Below are 16,316 nucleotides of genomic sequence, written 5' to 3'. Positions count from 1 at the left end.
CTAGGCAAACAGAATGAGATCCAGCAGAGGAATTGAAGCTCTGACAGTGGAAATTGCGTGCAAATATTTAAGAGATAAGATAATTGGCAATTGAAACAGTGTGCCAAATGATGCGATTGAGGACTAGATGTCTGTTATTCTAAGAATAACTGGGAAGATGACATATGTATCCTGTGGTAGTCAGGAAATAAGATTAATGATGAGAAAGGTTCTTTATAATCTGTGATTCACTGATGCTGACACTTTACCCTAGAAGTTGCACTCTTATACATACACTAATAATTGGGAGCAGGCTTAATTGAAATCAGTGGGACTTACTTCAAAGTAAATGTGTTCAGGATAGCATTGACAATTTTGTATTTAGCAAATGTGGGATTCATTCTTGTTGAAATCAGTGCTGCCAGACCAGTCGGTTATAAGCTGATATAAAAAAAAGTACAGACATGTGCAGGCTAAGCAAAATCTGGGCACAAGGGGGCAGCAGCCAGTAAGAAGTGAAATGAATAACCAGAATTGCCATGCTTTAATTAGAATGAGAGAATGTTGTCACCCTCTAGCTTAGACGCTGAATGATAGCCTGGTGGGTAAACATGTTATACAGAATAGCAATTTTGGCTGTAGAGCAATGGCTACAAGAGATTTTTTTCAGTCTTCTTTTGCTTGTCTGGCGCAGAACAATGATTAAGTTCTTGGGTTGTGTGTAGTTTGAATCTATTCCTTCCTGGGCAATGAACTCAACAGCTGGTATAAGCAATTTCATACACTCAGCCATTTCATAGATGAAAGCAGGGACACTTGAGTGCATGAGTGGGTGGGGCTTGGGGAGAAGACAGCATGATCTGGTAGACAAAGGCAGGGCCTAGAACTAAAACTTCATGCAAGCAGGTGGTTCCAGATGGCAAAGGAAGTAAAGCAAATCAAATACTGCATATGTAACCATTTAGAAGGCATTGGTCCTGTTTTACAGAGCATTGAAACAGAATGAAGAGCCTAATATCAATCAAAGGTAATACTAAAGTGCCTCTGAGTAGATGCGCAGTGCTTTCCACCTTACTCACACAACGGCAGTCTCCCCCTCATACACACCTAGCCTTAAAAGAAGGGCTTGCAGATACTCTTAATAGCATACTTCCCACACAAATTAAATCACAGCACTTTTCTAATCACTGACTCTGCCTCCATGGCTGGTAGCTAGGGTAGGCTGGCCAACCTCCATGCAGGGCCCGGAAATCTTTTGGAATTACAGCTGAGCTTCAGATAACAGAGATCAGTTACCTTGGAGAAAGAGGAGTTACCAGAGGAGTTTGCTGTGTTAGTCTGTAGTTGCAAAATAGTAGAGTCCAGTAGCACCTTTAAGACTAACCAACTTTATTGTAGCATAAGCTTTCGAGAACCACAGCTCTCTTCGTCAGATGCACCTGACAGAGAGCTGTGGTTCTCAAAACCTTATGCTACAATAAAGTTGGTTAGTCTTAAAGGTGCTACTGGACTCTTTACTATCTTGGAGAAAAAGGCTGCTTTGGAGGGTCCACTCTAGGGCATTTTACCCTACTGAGGTCCCCACCCTCCCCAGGCTCCATCCTGGTATCTTCAGAAATTTCCCAGTCCTAACTAGAATTGCCATTTCTGGCTTGGGAAATTCTTAGATATTTGGTATCGGAGCCTAGGGAGGGCAGAGTTCGATGAGGGGGAGGGAGCGTAGCAGGCATTTGATTCCATAGAGTCTACCCTCAGAAGCTGCCATTTCCTCCAGGGGAACTAAGCTCTGTTATCTGGAGATCAGTTCTAATTCTGGAAGAACTCCAGGTCCCACCTGGATGATGGAAAGCCTTCCAGCTACCCCCCCCCCCCAAATCAGTGTGTTCCATTTTAGACAACAGTCCAATCAACTAATTTCTCATTCATCTTGGCAACACTGTACAAAATAGGTTCTTTTGCTCTCACAACTCCCCTTCTAGTTATAGGCAAGCACTTCTTGCATTGTTCTGCTTGCCTGTTCAAGACAATTTTGCACCAAGGCATTAGCAGAGTATGGGCCACTACTCTGTTTTCAGTACTAAGGCTCAGTAGTCCAGAAATATGGGGGAAATACCTCTGAGACTTTGTAGAGTGTCTTTCTATCCCTACTGAATAAGTGCAGTCTTCTGTTTCCTCTAAAGCCCTTAGAATTCAGGAACAGATTTGAACGCAAGCATAGGAAGGAGTTTCAGAAATGTGGGCTGAGCCCACAATACCTTCCCTCCACAAAAATATCTACTCATAGGTTTTGATTCCCCCTCTTTTTCCAGCTACTTCATGAAGCAAAACAAAATAAAACAAAGGTATGTTTAAACACACATACAATTTACCAGCACAGTGGAAGAAGGCAGTTTTTATTTTGATCTTGATGCTCTGTCTATACATTATTGTGTGAATGAGAATTGGAAAGGGGACTAAAGAAAACCCTTTCCTTGCCTAAATTCCTCCATCCCCCACACTGAAGCTCCGGCTGTCTTTTCTAATATGAGTAGGCTGGGAGAAGGAAGTAGCCAATAGTAAAAACATCTCATTTGCATTTAACATTTAGACTTTGTAGAGGAAAGTTAAGAGGACGGAAAGATCAGAAATTCATTTGAAGAATATATTTTAGGCCGGGGTATTTGTTATATGTTCAAACAGTTATTTAGCATTACAGTTCAGAGATACTTATACAACTTCAAGATGTAGCTTATTTATGATGACTGCTCTGGGTTTTAGCTGTCACAAGCCATTACAGTGTGAAACAAAATGGTTTTACCCCTTGAGAAGGCTGCTATTTAGATATTACCAAATGGACTTCTCACAGGCAAGGAACTCTCAGCCAGACTCAGAGATACCCCATCTTACTAAACCTATGAGGACTTTTTATTATCTCTTTTTTCCACAGTCCACCAGATGTTTGGGCTGGCATTTTTGCTCCCTCATCAATTTGGATTTTATCCAAAAATCTAGGAGTCAGTGAGGTATTGCTTTAGTATGTGGCATGTTCCAAGTAGCAGGACTGTTTGCAACTGGCCAGTTGTATTACTACCACCACCACCACCACCGAGATCTTTACCCCACTTTTCTGCCCTCACAAGCCCACCAAGGCAGCTAACAAATTAAAATAGACAAATTAAAATTTCAACTTACAAGCCATTAAAACTATTAAACAATTAACTTAAAATAAATACAAAAGATAAAAACAACAATTAAAAATAGTTGGGGAGGGAAGAAGGATCACTGTCATGTCAAGCAAAACAGAAAAAATTCTTCACCCACTGATGAAAGATGGCAATAGAAGGGAACAGGAGAATCTCCCTGGAGACAGTTCTAGAGTTTTGGTGCCACTACTGAGGTTTGCAAACAGACCATGTGTACCACCACACACTGGCTGCCAAGACATGGGGCCATTTGCAAAATAGCTGCCATGGGGGTGGATCAAAGCACAAAATGTTGAGAGTTTCCAAGCCAAACATCCTTCTACCAGAGGCAGCTGCTCCTGTATGGGAGCTGCTCCTGTATTCCTTGCAAATGTAAAGATAATGTTTCCTGAGCACTTCTAAAGCACCTTGTGCACTGAGGAAGCAGAAGAAAACTGAAAGCAGCTCTTGGTTTTGAGGAAGAGATGCTCAGAGCATTGCTAGTCAGTCAGCTGGTAGGGAGTGACCCAAAGGTTTGGCCTCTTTAGCATCTGATCATCTTAAGCTGCTTTGAGTAGTAAGGATTCTCCAATATAGCTTTCAGTGGCTCTGTGTTTACAGTGGCTTTCATTGCCACTGTAAACAGAGGCATTCACAGTGGCAATGAAGTGTTGCCATTTTCCATCACCACCACATGAGGGCTTTTGAAAAAAATGGCAATTGACATATTGCAGTTGTTCAGTGAACACATGGGGCTGCCATGTGTACTGATGTGTCCAGGGCTTTTGACTGAGAAAAGACCATGCCAAACCAGGTTTGGGAAAGATTGCAACCAAGTGGGGAACATTCAGAAAGTGAATGAATAGAGGATGGTGTTATATGCATGTTTCCAAAAACCTGCTCTGGTTTGGAATGTAAATCAGATCGATACTTCTATATGGAAGCAGCCCCACTTGGTACATATTTCTATTTTTCTGTGCAGTGCAAGGATTCAGAGACCTAAATGTTACAGAAGGGAGGGGGCAAGGGCTGCCTTGGCCAAAGGCAGAAGTATTCTGTAACAGCAGAAGCAATGCAATGGGTACATAGCCAAGAATGATGAATAGGATCTAGTGCTCATGGAAAACTATTGAAATATTTCACTGGGGGCCTAATTACACATTATGTTTTCCCCAGGTCTTCAGGATCAAATGTATATTGAGATTCCATGCTGGAAACAATCTCAGGCATGAGCAGGCCTGATTTACACTGAGACCATGGCATGTGAGGAGAGGAGGTTTAAGCCTCCCCTCACTCCATTTTCCTGGTCTGATGGGAAAATGTAGGTGTATTCCATCTTAGCATGTAGTGTCAACAACAGTATAAACAGCAGCTCCCCAAGACCATTATGGGGGAAGCTTGGGGGAGGATGAATCCCCCTCCCCATGCACAACAGTGCTCATCCAGCTCCTGTCCACATGCGCCTAGGGTTAAGTTCTCAGTACAGAACCTGCAAAATATACTTGATTGAAAGGACATGGGTGGGGAGCGTAATGCTTAGTTAGGCCCTCATGAGGAATCTAAAAATGGTTAAGATTGAGCTGTGCTCAGTTGCTATAAAATACTGAGTTTTATTTATGTGAATAATTCCAAAATTATCTTTACATGTCTTCTCATTTTATGTAAGGAAAGATTATTGTCTCCTACCTAGTGCTGGCAGATTTGCTAATAGGTCTCTGTTTCCCAGGTGGGTTTTCCTGCATGAGAAGGCCTATCAGATGAGGGACACCTCCATTGAGTCATCTGTGGTGACGAAAGTGAAGGGCTTCGGCAAGTACAGCAACCATGTTATGGACACAGCTGATTATGTCACACCTCCACAGGTACTCCTCATACAGTTCTTAGGAAGGAGTTTGTGAAGTAATTCACATCTCATGCACCTGGATAATAGATTGCTCATTTTGTTCATTAATACGCAAACCATATGGTTAACATTAACTTGGGGCTCCACAAAATCAGGATATCTCAATGCTTAGCACTGGATGCTCTGTCTGTCCTTTGAACTGACACTACATTTGTAAATGTATTTATTTGGAAGAAATTCTTAATGAGTTATACGTACTTTCAAGTCAGAATGCTTGGGATTTTTTTTTAGGGCTGTGAACTCATCAAAGCCGCCATCCAAATCTAGTCATGTACAATAACTAGTAGATCCAGGTGAAATCTTTGGGTTTTTTCTTCTAAACAAGCAAAGAGACCGGTTTTCAAAGTTGGCTGAATTTGAAGTGATGGTGGCAATATTTTTATTTATTATTTTTTAAAAAATACTTTCCATCTGTCCGCATAGATATCTTCAAATAAACATACAAAAGGTATAACAAAAAGAAACTAAAACAAAAAAGAAAAAACAGATCAAAATGTTAGCGGTCTGGCTTGTCCTCATAATGTTAAAAAGGCTTATGAATATGACTATGCCATAAGCCCCCTCTCTGACTGTGTTTCAGACACAAAATACTGCCCAAACAGGCAGAAATATGGAAGCCAGATCCCAGCCAGGAGATGCAACATTGCTAGCATGTGTGATGTCAAGCAAGGCCAGCTCAGCCTCCCACGCCACGAAGATGTGCTTAGGATCCTGATACAATAGGGCCTTCCCTGAGTTCCTGAATTAATTACCACAATACACCCTATCAATCTTCCCTTATCCACTTACCTGTTCTTAGGCAACACAGGGAGCTGATAGCCTCACTCACCCTGATTTTACAGATCATTAATAATTATTGATAACTTTAGTTTCACTTGGGAAGACCTAATAAAACTTTCCCAGTTCATTGTCCCACTTCAGAAACAGTTCTCCAGCTCATTGCCTCGCCCCAGAGACAACTTCTCAATCCTTTGTCCCACTCTGGGAACAACCATTAAATCTTCATTTTGGGGCAGAAGATGCAATCTTGCCCCTGAGTATGTTCCACAGTATAATTGGACTGCCCCTCCACCATAGCTGTGTGCATGCTCTTGGATCCAGCATCCACCCTCGACCCTCCGTTTGAGCTCTTCTGCCTTGATGCGCTGGTCATTCAATGCTCTCTCTCCCGGATGCCCTCTTCAGGATGGTAAATATCACTCAGACCTTCAAACTCTATCCAACTTTCACCACTGTTTTCCAGTTAGCTCTGAGCGCGTGTTGTGTGTTTTGTGTGCTGTTGGTCTTTGTTATTTTCAATAAAAAATACCTTTTGATTGAAACCTCGATCTGGTCCTTGAAATAGTTCTCTAGCTGGGACAATCCTCGTATACATAGGTGGAGATCCCGAAATTACCCCCCTCTCACTGCCTCTCCTTGCATGCTAATTCCCCCAACTTGCAAGGAGACCTTCCCATTGGGTAACAAAGATGATAATAGCATTAAAACTCATCAGATTAAAACAGAATAAGATCTTAAACCATCTGAAATACAGCATTGTATAGAACCTTTCAACACAAAGCCTAAAAATAATGGTGACAAGAATTGGATAGCTAAAATTACAACTACAGGAGAATCCAAAAGCTTTGAGAAAGTAAATAAAAAGTCTTCATCTGGCAAAGAAAACTAATTAGGTGAGTAGTAAGAGTCTGTATGAAGAGAGTTCTGAAGTCTACACACCACCACTTAAAAAACATCCTATCCCTTATGCTAATAGTCCAGAAAATTAGAAAATATATTATTTTTTAAATTTCATTATTTTCAGGTGTAAACTCAGGGTTTTTTCATATTTGGGTATGAAGAGCTAGAATAATTCAACCAGCTGTGATGTTGCAAACATCAAGTTCATCCAATGACACAAAACCAATAATAACCCATGTTTGATTCACAGCACAATGCTAAGAACTAGAAGTAAGAATGCTTTCCTGGGAGAAAGCTCCACTGAATAAACCTGAATAGGGGTCTGAATAGGCCTGTTTAAGATTGTTCTTCCTGACTGAAGCACTGTAGTTCTAAAGATCTAGTGCAGCCAGTCCATGGTACTGAACATACTGCTCAGTTTAAATTTAGATGAAGCACAAAATCAGCACAGCTGTTTTGATCTATGCAACTCTGCTGCACTATTTTCAAATCGAGTTACGTTTTTTAAAAATCTAAGCAAATTCACCACATGCTGTAATTTCCAGGACACCTATAATCATATGTGTATGCAAAACTTTTAAATGTACATTATCCCAACATGCATGTTATACACTTGTGTTGTACAGTAAGGCAGCCAGTTCTAAAAATATACACCTAACTACTTAATATTTATCTCTATATGTTAAGACCTGGTTTAAGTTGGCTTTTTGGTACAAACATCAAATATGCATCCTATCTGAATTGCTCAGAAGTGTAATTGTAGCAACTTGCCTCTTTAAAATATACAGAAGAGGGGGTCCCACCCTTCCTTAATCACCTCTTGCAGGGGCAGCCCATCCACTAGTCAGTCCTAGGGCATCATCTAGCCCTGTTGCTTCCACCTCATTCTCCCATGGGCAGCATCAGGATCTGCCTTGGGAAGGGCCCCTGGCAGGGACTGATGGAGAACTTGCTGCCTCTTTCCCAGCCCTGGCCCTCTTCTTCCCTGCCCTGGCCACCTTGCAGAGGTAGTGCGGGAGGGCAAGGAGGTGGGCACAGCAGCAACTTATTGCCAAGGTCAGGGGGAAAGTCAACAGCCACCTTTTCACCTCCCTGGAAGGGGGAGAGAGTGGACATTGCCTTCTCGCCTCTCTCCAGGGGGAGCAAGAAGAGTGGGCACCATCTTTCCCACTTCCCTCCATTTCCTGTAGCACATGCAGGGAGGAGGGCAGGTAGGGGGTGGGACTGCTGGGGCCAGTCCTGTTTGTGTGTATTTTAACACGACTGGCTGCTAAAAATACATATGTAGACAATTCAAATGATCCATACAGTGTTTTTTTAAAAAACTGTAGTTCGCATATGCATGCACATGACTTGATTGATTTGTCAGTTTTAATAGTGGTAGTTGAATGTGTGAACCCACTGAAAAGCATTGTATTTAATGTGATGTGACATGGTATGAAAATTCTATCAGTAGAAAGTTGGATAATGGTTAAAGTGTCTGACTAGGATCTGGAATACCCTGGTTCAAATTCCCACTCTGGGGTGAGCTTGGGCTAGTCACACGTGGGCCAGCCTAGCCTACCTCACAAGTTTGTTGTGAGGATAAAATGGAGGAATGGAGAACAATATCAGCAGCATTGGGTCCCCACTGTGGAGAAAGATGGGGTATAAAAAAGTAAATAAATAAATATCTAGGGTGTTGTGGAAATTGTCGCTCTGCAGCCAGGGACTAGTCCACCAGTTGCTTGGGTTTGCCTCTTACCGTAGGCATGTAAAGAGTGCAACCTCACTTGATCTTTCCCTAGTACTAAACTGATGTCTCTGCTAAGAATAATGTGCCAGCTGCAAAAGGGTCTTAAGCAAGACTGGAAGTTTTTATTTAAAAAGGCAAAAGAGAATACAAGCAGAGAAACAAGGCACCAGTTCAGGGCCTCATCTTTGCTGAACACTAGAACACTACAGAGATAGATACAGAGTACAAAATCATTAGTTAGACATAACAATAATACAAAACAATTGAGATATCTTTTCCCCCCAATCAAGGACCCTTGAGACCCCCCCCCATTGCAGAGAGCAGGGACCAGTGAGGTCCCTATCCTCTAACAAGAGAAGGGTCCAGAGTATCTGGTTCATCCCTCTTTTATAGGGAGATATCAAAGACTTGCATCATTAACATCCTAATCAATTACATTGTCTTTGTTCGTGAAAGACAGTTCCATTGAGGGTCTTTCCTGTAAACACAAGTCTACACATCCTTTACCTCTGTGATAGACTGCATCTTTGATACGCATTTGTAATTTGCAAAGGAATGTTCACACCACACTAGTCATAGGATATCCTGTTCTCCCCAGAGGTAAGCTGTTTGCTGTTTACCTTTGCTCTTTTGGTGATTTATATGAAAAAGGCCAGAGGACTCAAAAAGGTCCCAAACAATTAACAACTTTTATGGCCTCATCTATTCCCTGTCACAGAGGATGAGATCTTCCTAGGAAATGCAACTTTATTCTGCAAGGACAGAGCTTTTGGAAGATTTCTTTTTCCCAAACTATAGCTGGTTCTCTATTTCTAACATAGGCCAAAAAGGCCTGGTTCCGACCCACTAACAAAATTCTGACGACATAGGGCTGTCCATTCACACCTGCAAGTCATTATCACCTAATTTTGAAAATATATATTCTACTTGATAGAAGCCTAGTAGCGATGAGGAATCAAGGTAGAGAGGTGGCATGTATTTTAAAGGGACATGCAGCTATAAATACACATTGAACAGTTCAGATGCAGACATGATCAGCCAACTTTGCGGATCTAAAGCAGCAAACTAGTAGCATCAGCAGAAGTACAGATTCAAGTTATTGGACTCGTAAGTCAGAGTGTTCTCTGGATATGCATTCAGGTTTCATTGTACCTTCAGCAACAAATTTTGGGACAGGTCAGTGAGCACAAGCACTTTCTGTTCTAAATATATACAACATACTTCTTAGGACAACTGCAACAGAATTCTAATGCTGGTCTCACATTGCCTACCTAAGCAAGATGTTCCTCAAACAACTGCAGGTCCATTAAGAATACAAAGCATGCAGAAGGGGAAAGTTACAGGAATGTAAAAACATCTCGAGCAAGACATTAGCTGGTGTTTCTGTCAAATAAGATAGGAGCCCTTGATCTCAGTCTCGTATACTTTTATCCACCCTTCCTCCAAGGATTCAAGGCAGTATACACGACTTTCCCCATCCTGTTTTACCCTTGCTTGACTCTGTAATATGGGTTAGGCTGTGAGAGAGTGATTGCCCTAAGGTTACCCAATAAGCTTTGTGGCAGAAGGTACTTTTGAATTCAGTCACCCTAGTTTTAGTTAACAAATGATGATGTCACAATGAAATTAAAGAATGTAAGCTGCTACCTGCACTGTGGTATTCTTGGCTTTCTGGAGAATTTGAAAATAATTGACCATGGCCAAATAATAGAGTTGCTTGGTAATACTTTGAGTCCCAGTTCTATGTGAGTGGGTGATCAGGGTCTCAACAACAAAAACTTATTAATATTAATGATGAAGTGTTTCCTTGAATGGGAATGTCACCTACAGAGGAAAGTGATGGAGAAATTGTGGCATAGAGCTCACGCTTGGCATAATTGTTTAAGGTGGTTTGATCACTGATCTCCCTGTTGCAGGGAGATTGGCAAAATCTTGTCTCTGCCACGATTTGCTGGCCACAGTTGAGACAGTAAGGGAACTGGAGGCTGCTTGGCTGTCTTCTGGGCCAGTGTTACATTATTTCAGTCCACTTTCCCGGGATGACGTTGAGAGGATCCTGCAGATGGTGAGACCCACCATGTGCCCTCTGAAACCCTGCCCGTCATGGCTAATGAAGGCCAGCATTGATGGGCTAGGAGTTCCACTGGAGGCCATTGTTAACTTATCCTTGAACTTTGGAATTTTTCCTGAAGCACTTAAGGAAGCTGTGGTGAGGCCTCTCCGGAAGAAACCATCTTTGGATCCCACTAACGCAGCCAGTTACCACCCAGTTTCAAACCTCCTGTTTCTGGGCAAGGTGATTGAACAGGCGGTGGCAGAACAAGCTGCAGGTTTTCCTGAGGGATTCACCTTAAAAGCATGTGTGAAACAGCCCAGATTTGCTTTAGGAATGACCTTAAAATACAACCAGGCAACTGCATCAGTGGCTTTCACTTGCAGCTTCTAGTGCTTCACAGGAACATCTACAAAGGAACTTATACAAGGAAAATGTGTAAGATTCAGGGGCAAAGTGGCCATTTCCTGCTGGACCCTAGACAGTTTCTGGTGCTCAGGAGAAAACAGAGGCAAACCTCAGCAACAGTGCCTCAGGGCCATTTGCTCAGATTCTTCATCAGAAATGCCAGTTGGTGTCAGCTCACCCATTGCCTCCTTCTGCACTTCTGTCAGTTTGGGGGAGGATGCAGTGAGCGAACTGATGCCCCACAAAACTGAGTGGCCCTGCAGTCCTGGCTTGTAGCACAACAGGGGCCACTCATCTTGACTTGCTTCAGGGCAATTTTCATTTTCCCACATCTTTTTCTTCACAGCTATGTTGTGGGGTATTTAGAGCCCCCCAAAAGTGAAAGGATTTAAAGGAATAAAATAAAATACTGATTTTGATTTTTTAAAAATGTTGTGGAACAGTGTATGGAACTGTACATAATTTTTAGTTTGAGTCTCAGAATACCTGTTATTTTAGATTTTGAATCCAGACCTGGTTGTCTGTGGCAAGTAATACCTGTCCCAGGTGATCAGGCAGAGGAACTTTTGTAAGGCTGAAGCAAGTTTGGTTTTCTTTACATTATCGAAGGCTTTCACAGCCGGAGAACATTGGTTGTTGTAGATTTTCCGGGCTGTATGGCCGTGGTCTTGGCATTGTAGTTCCTGACATTTCACCAGCAGCTGTGACCAGCATCTTCAGAGGTGTAGCACTGAAAGACAGAGATCTCTCAGTGTCAGTGTGTGGAGAAGATGTTAGCAGGTAAATTATATCTACTCAGGAAGGTGGGTTTGGGCTGAGTCATCCTGTAAGAGTTTCCCAGGGTGTGGAATGCTAAGGAGGGGGTATCCTGAGGAGGTAAGGAAAAACATTCTCTCAAAGGAAAAGTGTTTTTGCCATACATCAAAGGAATCACTGATCAGATGGGAAAACTTATGAAAAAGCACAACCTACAAACAGTATTCAGACCCACCAGAAAAATACAACAGATGCTACGAGCAGCAAAAGATATTAGAGACCCCCTCACCTCTGCATGAGTTTACCACATACCCTGCAGCTGTGGACAAGTTTACATTGGGACCACACAGCATAGCATTCAGACAAGAATAAAAGAACATGAAAGACACTGCAGACTTGGCCAACCTGAAAAATCAGCAGTGGCTGAACATAGCCTAACTCAAACAGGACACAGTATCTTATTCCAGGACACTAAAATACTGGACAACACATCCAACTACTTTGTCAGATTGCACAGGGAAGCCATTGAGATTCATAAGAATAAGCACAATTTCAACAGGAAAGAAGAGAGTTTAAGAATGAATAGTGTATGGTTTCCAGTCCTGAAAAACACCAGACTAACAAAATACTCTACATCTTACAATAGCCCTGCAGATAAGATTAGCATATCAACCACCAATCCATATGCAAAAGAACCTTCTCAGGATACAGTGAAGCTTCCCCCCATTAGCATTCCACACCCTGGGAAACTCTTACAGGATGACTCGGCCCAAACCCACCTTCCTGAGTAGATATAAATTACCTGCTAACATCTTCTCCACACATTGACACTGAGAGATCTCTGTCTTTCGGTGTTACACCTCTGAAGATGCTGGTCACAGCTGCTGGCGAAACGTCAGGAACTACAATGCTAAGACCACGGCCATACAGCCCGGAAAATCTACAACAACCAACTTGGTTTTCTTTATTTGTTTGTTTGTTTTTCTTTCATTTCATCAGTGTGCTATGAATGACCTACAGACTATCTAGGCAAACACAATAATAACAAAAAAAAATGTGTCCAATGACTTTTGTGTATTTGCTTGCTCCAATCTGACAGTCTTCACTGTGTTTTCTGATTCTTTCTCACTCTGTGCCTTCTCTATTTCTGAACATCCCTCATTCAACAATTTGACATCTTTTTTCCCTTTTCCGTCTTTCCAACCTCCACGTCCCAGGGAACGTCTGTCTTTGTTATCATCACCAAACTCATTGTGACAGAGAACCAGGTACAAGGCCTCTGCCCTGAGGTAAGCAGATGAGGTGGCAAGATGGGAGTAAATGGAATGAACTAGAGATGTAGGTTTTCCTGCCTCATACAGATTCTCATAGTTTAAGTGTTTCCAACATTTTAGGGATGAGACACTGTGAGATCTGTCCTAGTATTATTTCCAAGCAGCATGAATGTTGTTTGTTTGTTTGTTTGTTTGTTTATGGTACTACTTGCCAGTATTGAGTACAGGTTGCTTTTGCAGGACTCTCCCAAGTCATGAGGGAAGAATCAGTAGAAATCAGTGCTACCATATATGAGTACTGGTAACTTTTTAAAAAAACAAAAAAAGCACTGCTTCCAAATGTTTCTTAAAGCTGAAGTGCAAATTTGGATCAGGGCCTCTTGGGGAGGGAAGAACACTTTTACATAGTTTTACCAGTTGACGCCACTCACTGTTAGTGGCCCTGGAATGGGGAAAAGATAGTCACATCTGGTGTGTGCATGCGTGCACGTGGGTGGAAGGATTAAGCACAGTCTCTTCTCCCCTCATAACCCTGGTCCAAATCAGAACTCCACATGGCTGAAATGTAGATTTAGAAAACACAGGAAAGATGGATCTTCCAGTACATCATTTTGTTTAATGTCCAGACATGTTGTTCCTCAAGAGGTATCTTGGAGCAGCAGTGGGAGAATAACTTAGGGCTGTCCATGGATTGTTTTTTAAATGGCTTTTTTGCGTAGATAATTAAGGATAAATTGATGGTTTTTCTACAGGACTCTGGAGAGGCAGCATAAAATCATCCTAAATAAATACATAGGCAGAAATTCATAAGCACCCAAGGTTCATTCTCTCTCCCTTCCTCTTCTCTTTCCTATTCCAGAATGAAGAGAGGTACAGATGTGAACTGGACAATGAATGTAAGAAGACTGTCACCACTACAGGGGGTAAGCAAATAAAGCCACTTAAGGAAGAAAGACAAACTAGGGATGGAAAGCTTTTCTAATAATTTCCAATGTGTGATGGCTAATTTCCATAATCGTTTATGCACAACTGACAGAACTGCCTCACAAGAAGTAGCCCAAAGCCATGCTGACATGATGTTGAAACCCAGCAGATGTTGAAGCCAAGCAGATCTTAGCTTCATCCGTGCTTGGGCTGGAGAAAGTCCTGAAGAGGCCTAATTAGAACTGAGAGTGGCAGACCCATGTTTCATAACATGGATTGCCACTGAACAGGTTTGGGAGAACTAATTTTATTCGCAGTAAGGGTAGGCATTAAGATGGTGCTGAACCTTTCCCTCACCTGTGCTTTTTCCTCTGAAATCCCTTCTCCCATTTCTCTTACTCAACAGGTTCTAAAACCGTAATTACTCCCCACCTGGAGAAAACCAGCCATTTTAGTGACCATACAGTTTAGAGTTGTCAGCCTCCAGGTGGAGTCTGGAGATCTCCCAAAATTACAACGGATCTACAGCTGACAGAATCATTTTCCCTGGAAAAAATGGCTGTTTTGGAGGGTGGACTCTAGGGAATTGTACCCCACTGATGTACCTAACTTCCGCAAACTCTCACCCTCCCCAGGCTCCACCACCAAATTATTTTCCAAGAGTTAACTGGCAATGCTAATGGGGATGCGGAGAGCTACAGCAGGCCAGGGGTCAGACTCAGCACTTCCAGCCCATCCATCCCCCCCATAGTGTTCTTTAGATCTTCTTGTACCTCTTTCCTACTTTGCAGCTGCATCAAAACTCAAGATGCTGCTAAAATGCGTAACTCTGCCATTTCAACTGGAAAATTCCCATTTCAGTTTCACTTGTCCAATTTGAACCCATTAGTTTTTATTCTCATGCCATTTTCTTTTTCCTCTCGCTGATCTTTGTGTGTCAGATTTCTGTTATTTTAACGGTACTCTGCATAAGTTATTTAACCTTATTCTGCAATGGCATATAATATATAAATGGCATAAAATCATGTAAATGAAGGAAATAAATCAGGGATACCTTCATGAAAATGGGTGAAACAAAAAGGCTCATTGTGACAACTTATGAGATCCAAAAATAAATGTGAAGGGACTTATTCATATACCCATAATACTAACTCACAGCTAATTGGTCCCTGAGCTTCTTGAAAGAAGTTCTTAGACACAAGTATAATAAATATGAGAAGAAAATAAAGGTATAATAAATATGTGAAGAAAAATAAGGACATTTGCTTGCAGCTACATTGCCTTTAGTTTCAGTATTTTCCAGTATCAACTGACTATAAGTAAAGGAACAAGACAAGGTTGCCCGTTGTCTCCGCTGTTATTTATTCTGGTATTGGAGATTCTGATGATACAAATACGACAAGATGAAGAAATTCGTGGAATAAAAATAAAAGACTTTTCTTATAAGGTCAGAGCATTTGCGGACGATATAATGTTAATTGTAGAAGACCCAACGGAGAACATGCCAAAAGTGATAGAGAAGATTAAGGAGTTTGGAGATTTGGCAGGGTTTTATATTAACAAAAAGAAGTCAAAGATATTATGTAAAAATATGACTAAGCAAAAACAACAACTGTTAATGGAAATAACAGACTGCGAAGTAACAAGTAAGGTGAAATATTTGGGAATTGAACTGACTGCAAAGAACATAGATCTATTCAAAAATAACTATGAAAAATTATGGACTCAGATTGAGCAAGATCTGATTAAATGGAATAGACTGAATTTGTCATGGTTGGGAAGGATTGCAGCAGTTAAGATGAACGTGTTACCAAGAGTAATGTTTTTGCTACAGACAATACCAATTATTCGAGACTCTAAGCAGTTTGAAAAATGGCAGAGGAAAATATCAGATTTTGTTTGGGCAGGCAAGAAGCCTCGAGTGAAAATGAAAGTCTTACAAGATGCAAAAGAAAGAGGCGGAATGCAACTGCCCAATCTAAGACTTTACTATGATGCAATCTGCCTAGTGTGGCTGAAAGACTGGATGACGCTGAAGAATAAGAAATTATTGGCCCTAGAGGGATATAAAAAAATATTTGGATGGCATGCATACCTATGGTATGATAAAGTAAAAGTGAACTCTATGTTCTTACATCATTACATACGGAGAAGCCTGTATGCAACTTGGAAGAAGTACAGAGATTATTTACAGTGGTTCCATATGAGGTAATAGATCCGAGAGCTGTCGACACTGAGCATCAGTGTTTAACATATAAGGAGATAACCCGAATAGAATCTTCTAAACTTAAAATAAAGACACAGGACGAGTTATCAACAAACTATGATTGGTTTCAGTACAGACAGATCAGAGATCTCTACAATTCGGACTGTGCAAAGGGAGGCATAAGAACAGAAAATTCGGAACTAGAGCAGACACTTTTAAAAGAGGACAAGAAGGAAA

At 41.5% G+C, this 16,316-nt stretch overlaps 1 protein-coding gene across 1 annotated transcript in view; it reads left to right on the top strand.

The window, feature by feature from the left end:
• Window positions 1-16,316, top strand: part of P2RX3 (purinergic receptor P2X 3) — a 53,679-nt gene that overhangs the window by 11,104 nt on the left and 26,259 nt on the right. The window contains exons 2-4 of the mRNA XM_054972239.1: window positions 4,867-5,002; window positions 12,893-12,964; window positions 13,809-13,872. Coding sequence (XP_054828214.1) covers window positions 4,867-5,002; window positions 12,893-12,964; window positions 13,809-13,872 — 272 coding nt within the window. The remainder of the gene's footprint in view (window positions 1-4,866; window positions 5,003-12,892; window positions 12,965-13,808; window positions 13,873-16,316) is intronic.

Source organism: Eublepharis macularius, chromosome 2 (genome assembly GCF_028583425.1).
Source record: "Eublepharis macularius isolate TG4126 chromosome 2, MPM_Emac_v1.0, whole genome shotgun sequence".
Classification (NCBI taxonomy): Eukaryota; Metazoa; Chordata; class Lepidosauria; order Squamata; family Eublepharidae; genus Eublepharis; species Eublepharis macularius.
This window is presented reverse-complemented; position numbering and strand designations above follow the sequence as displayed.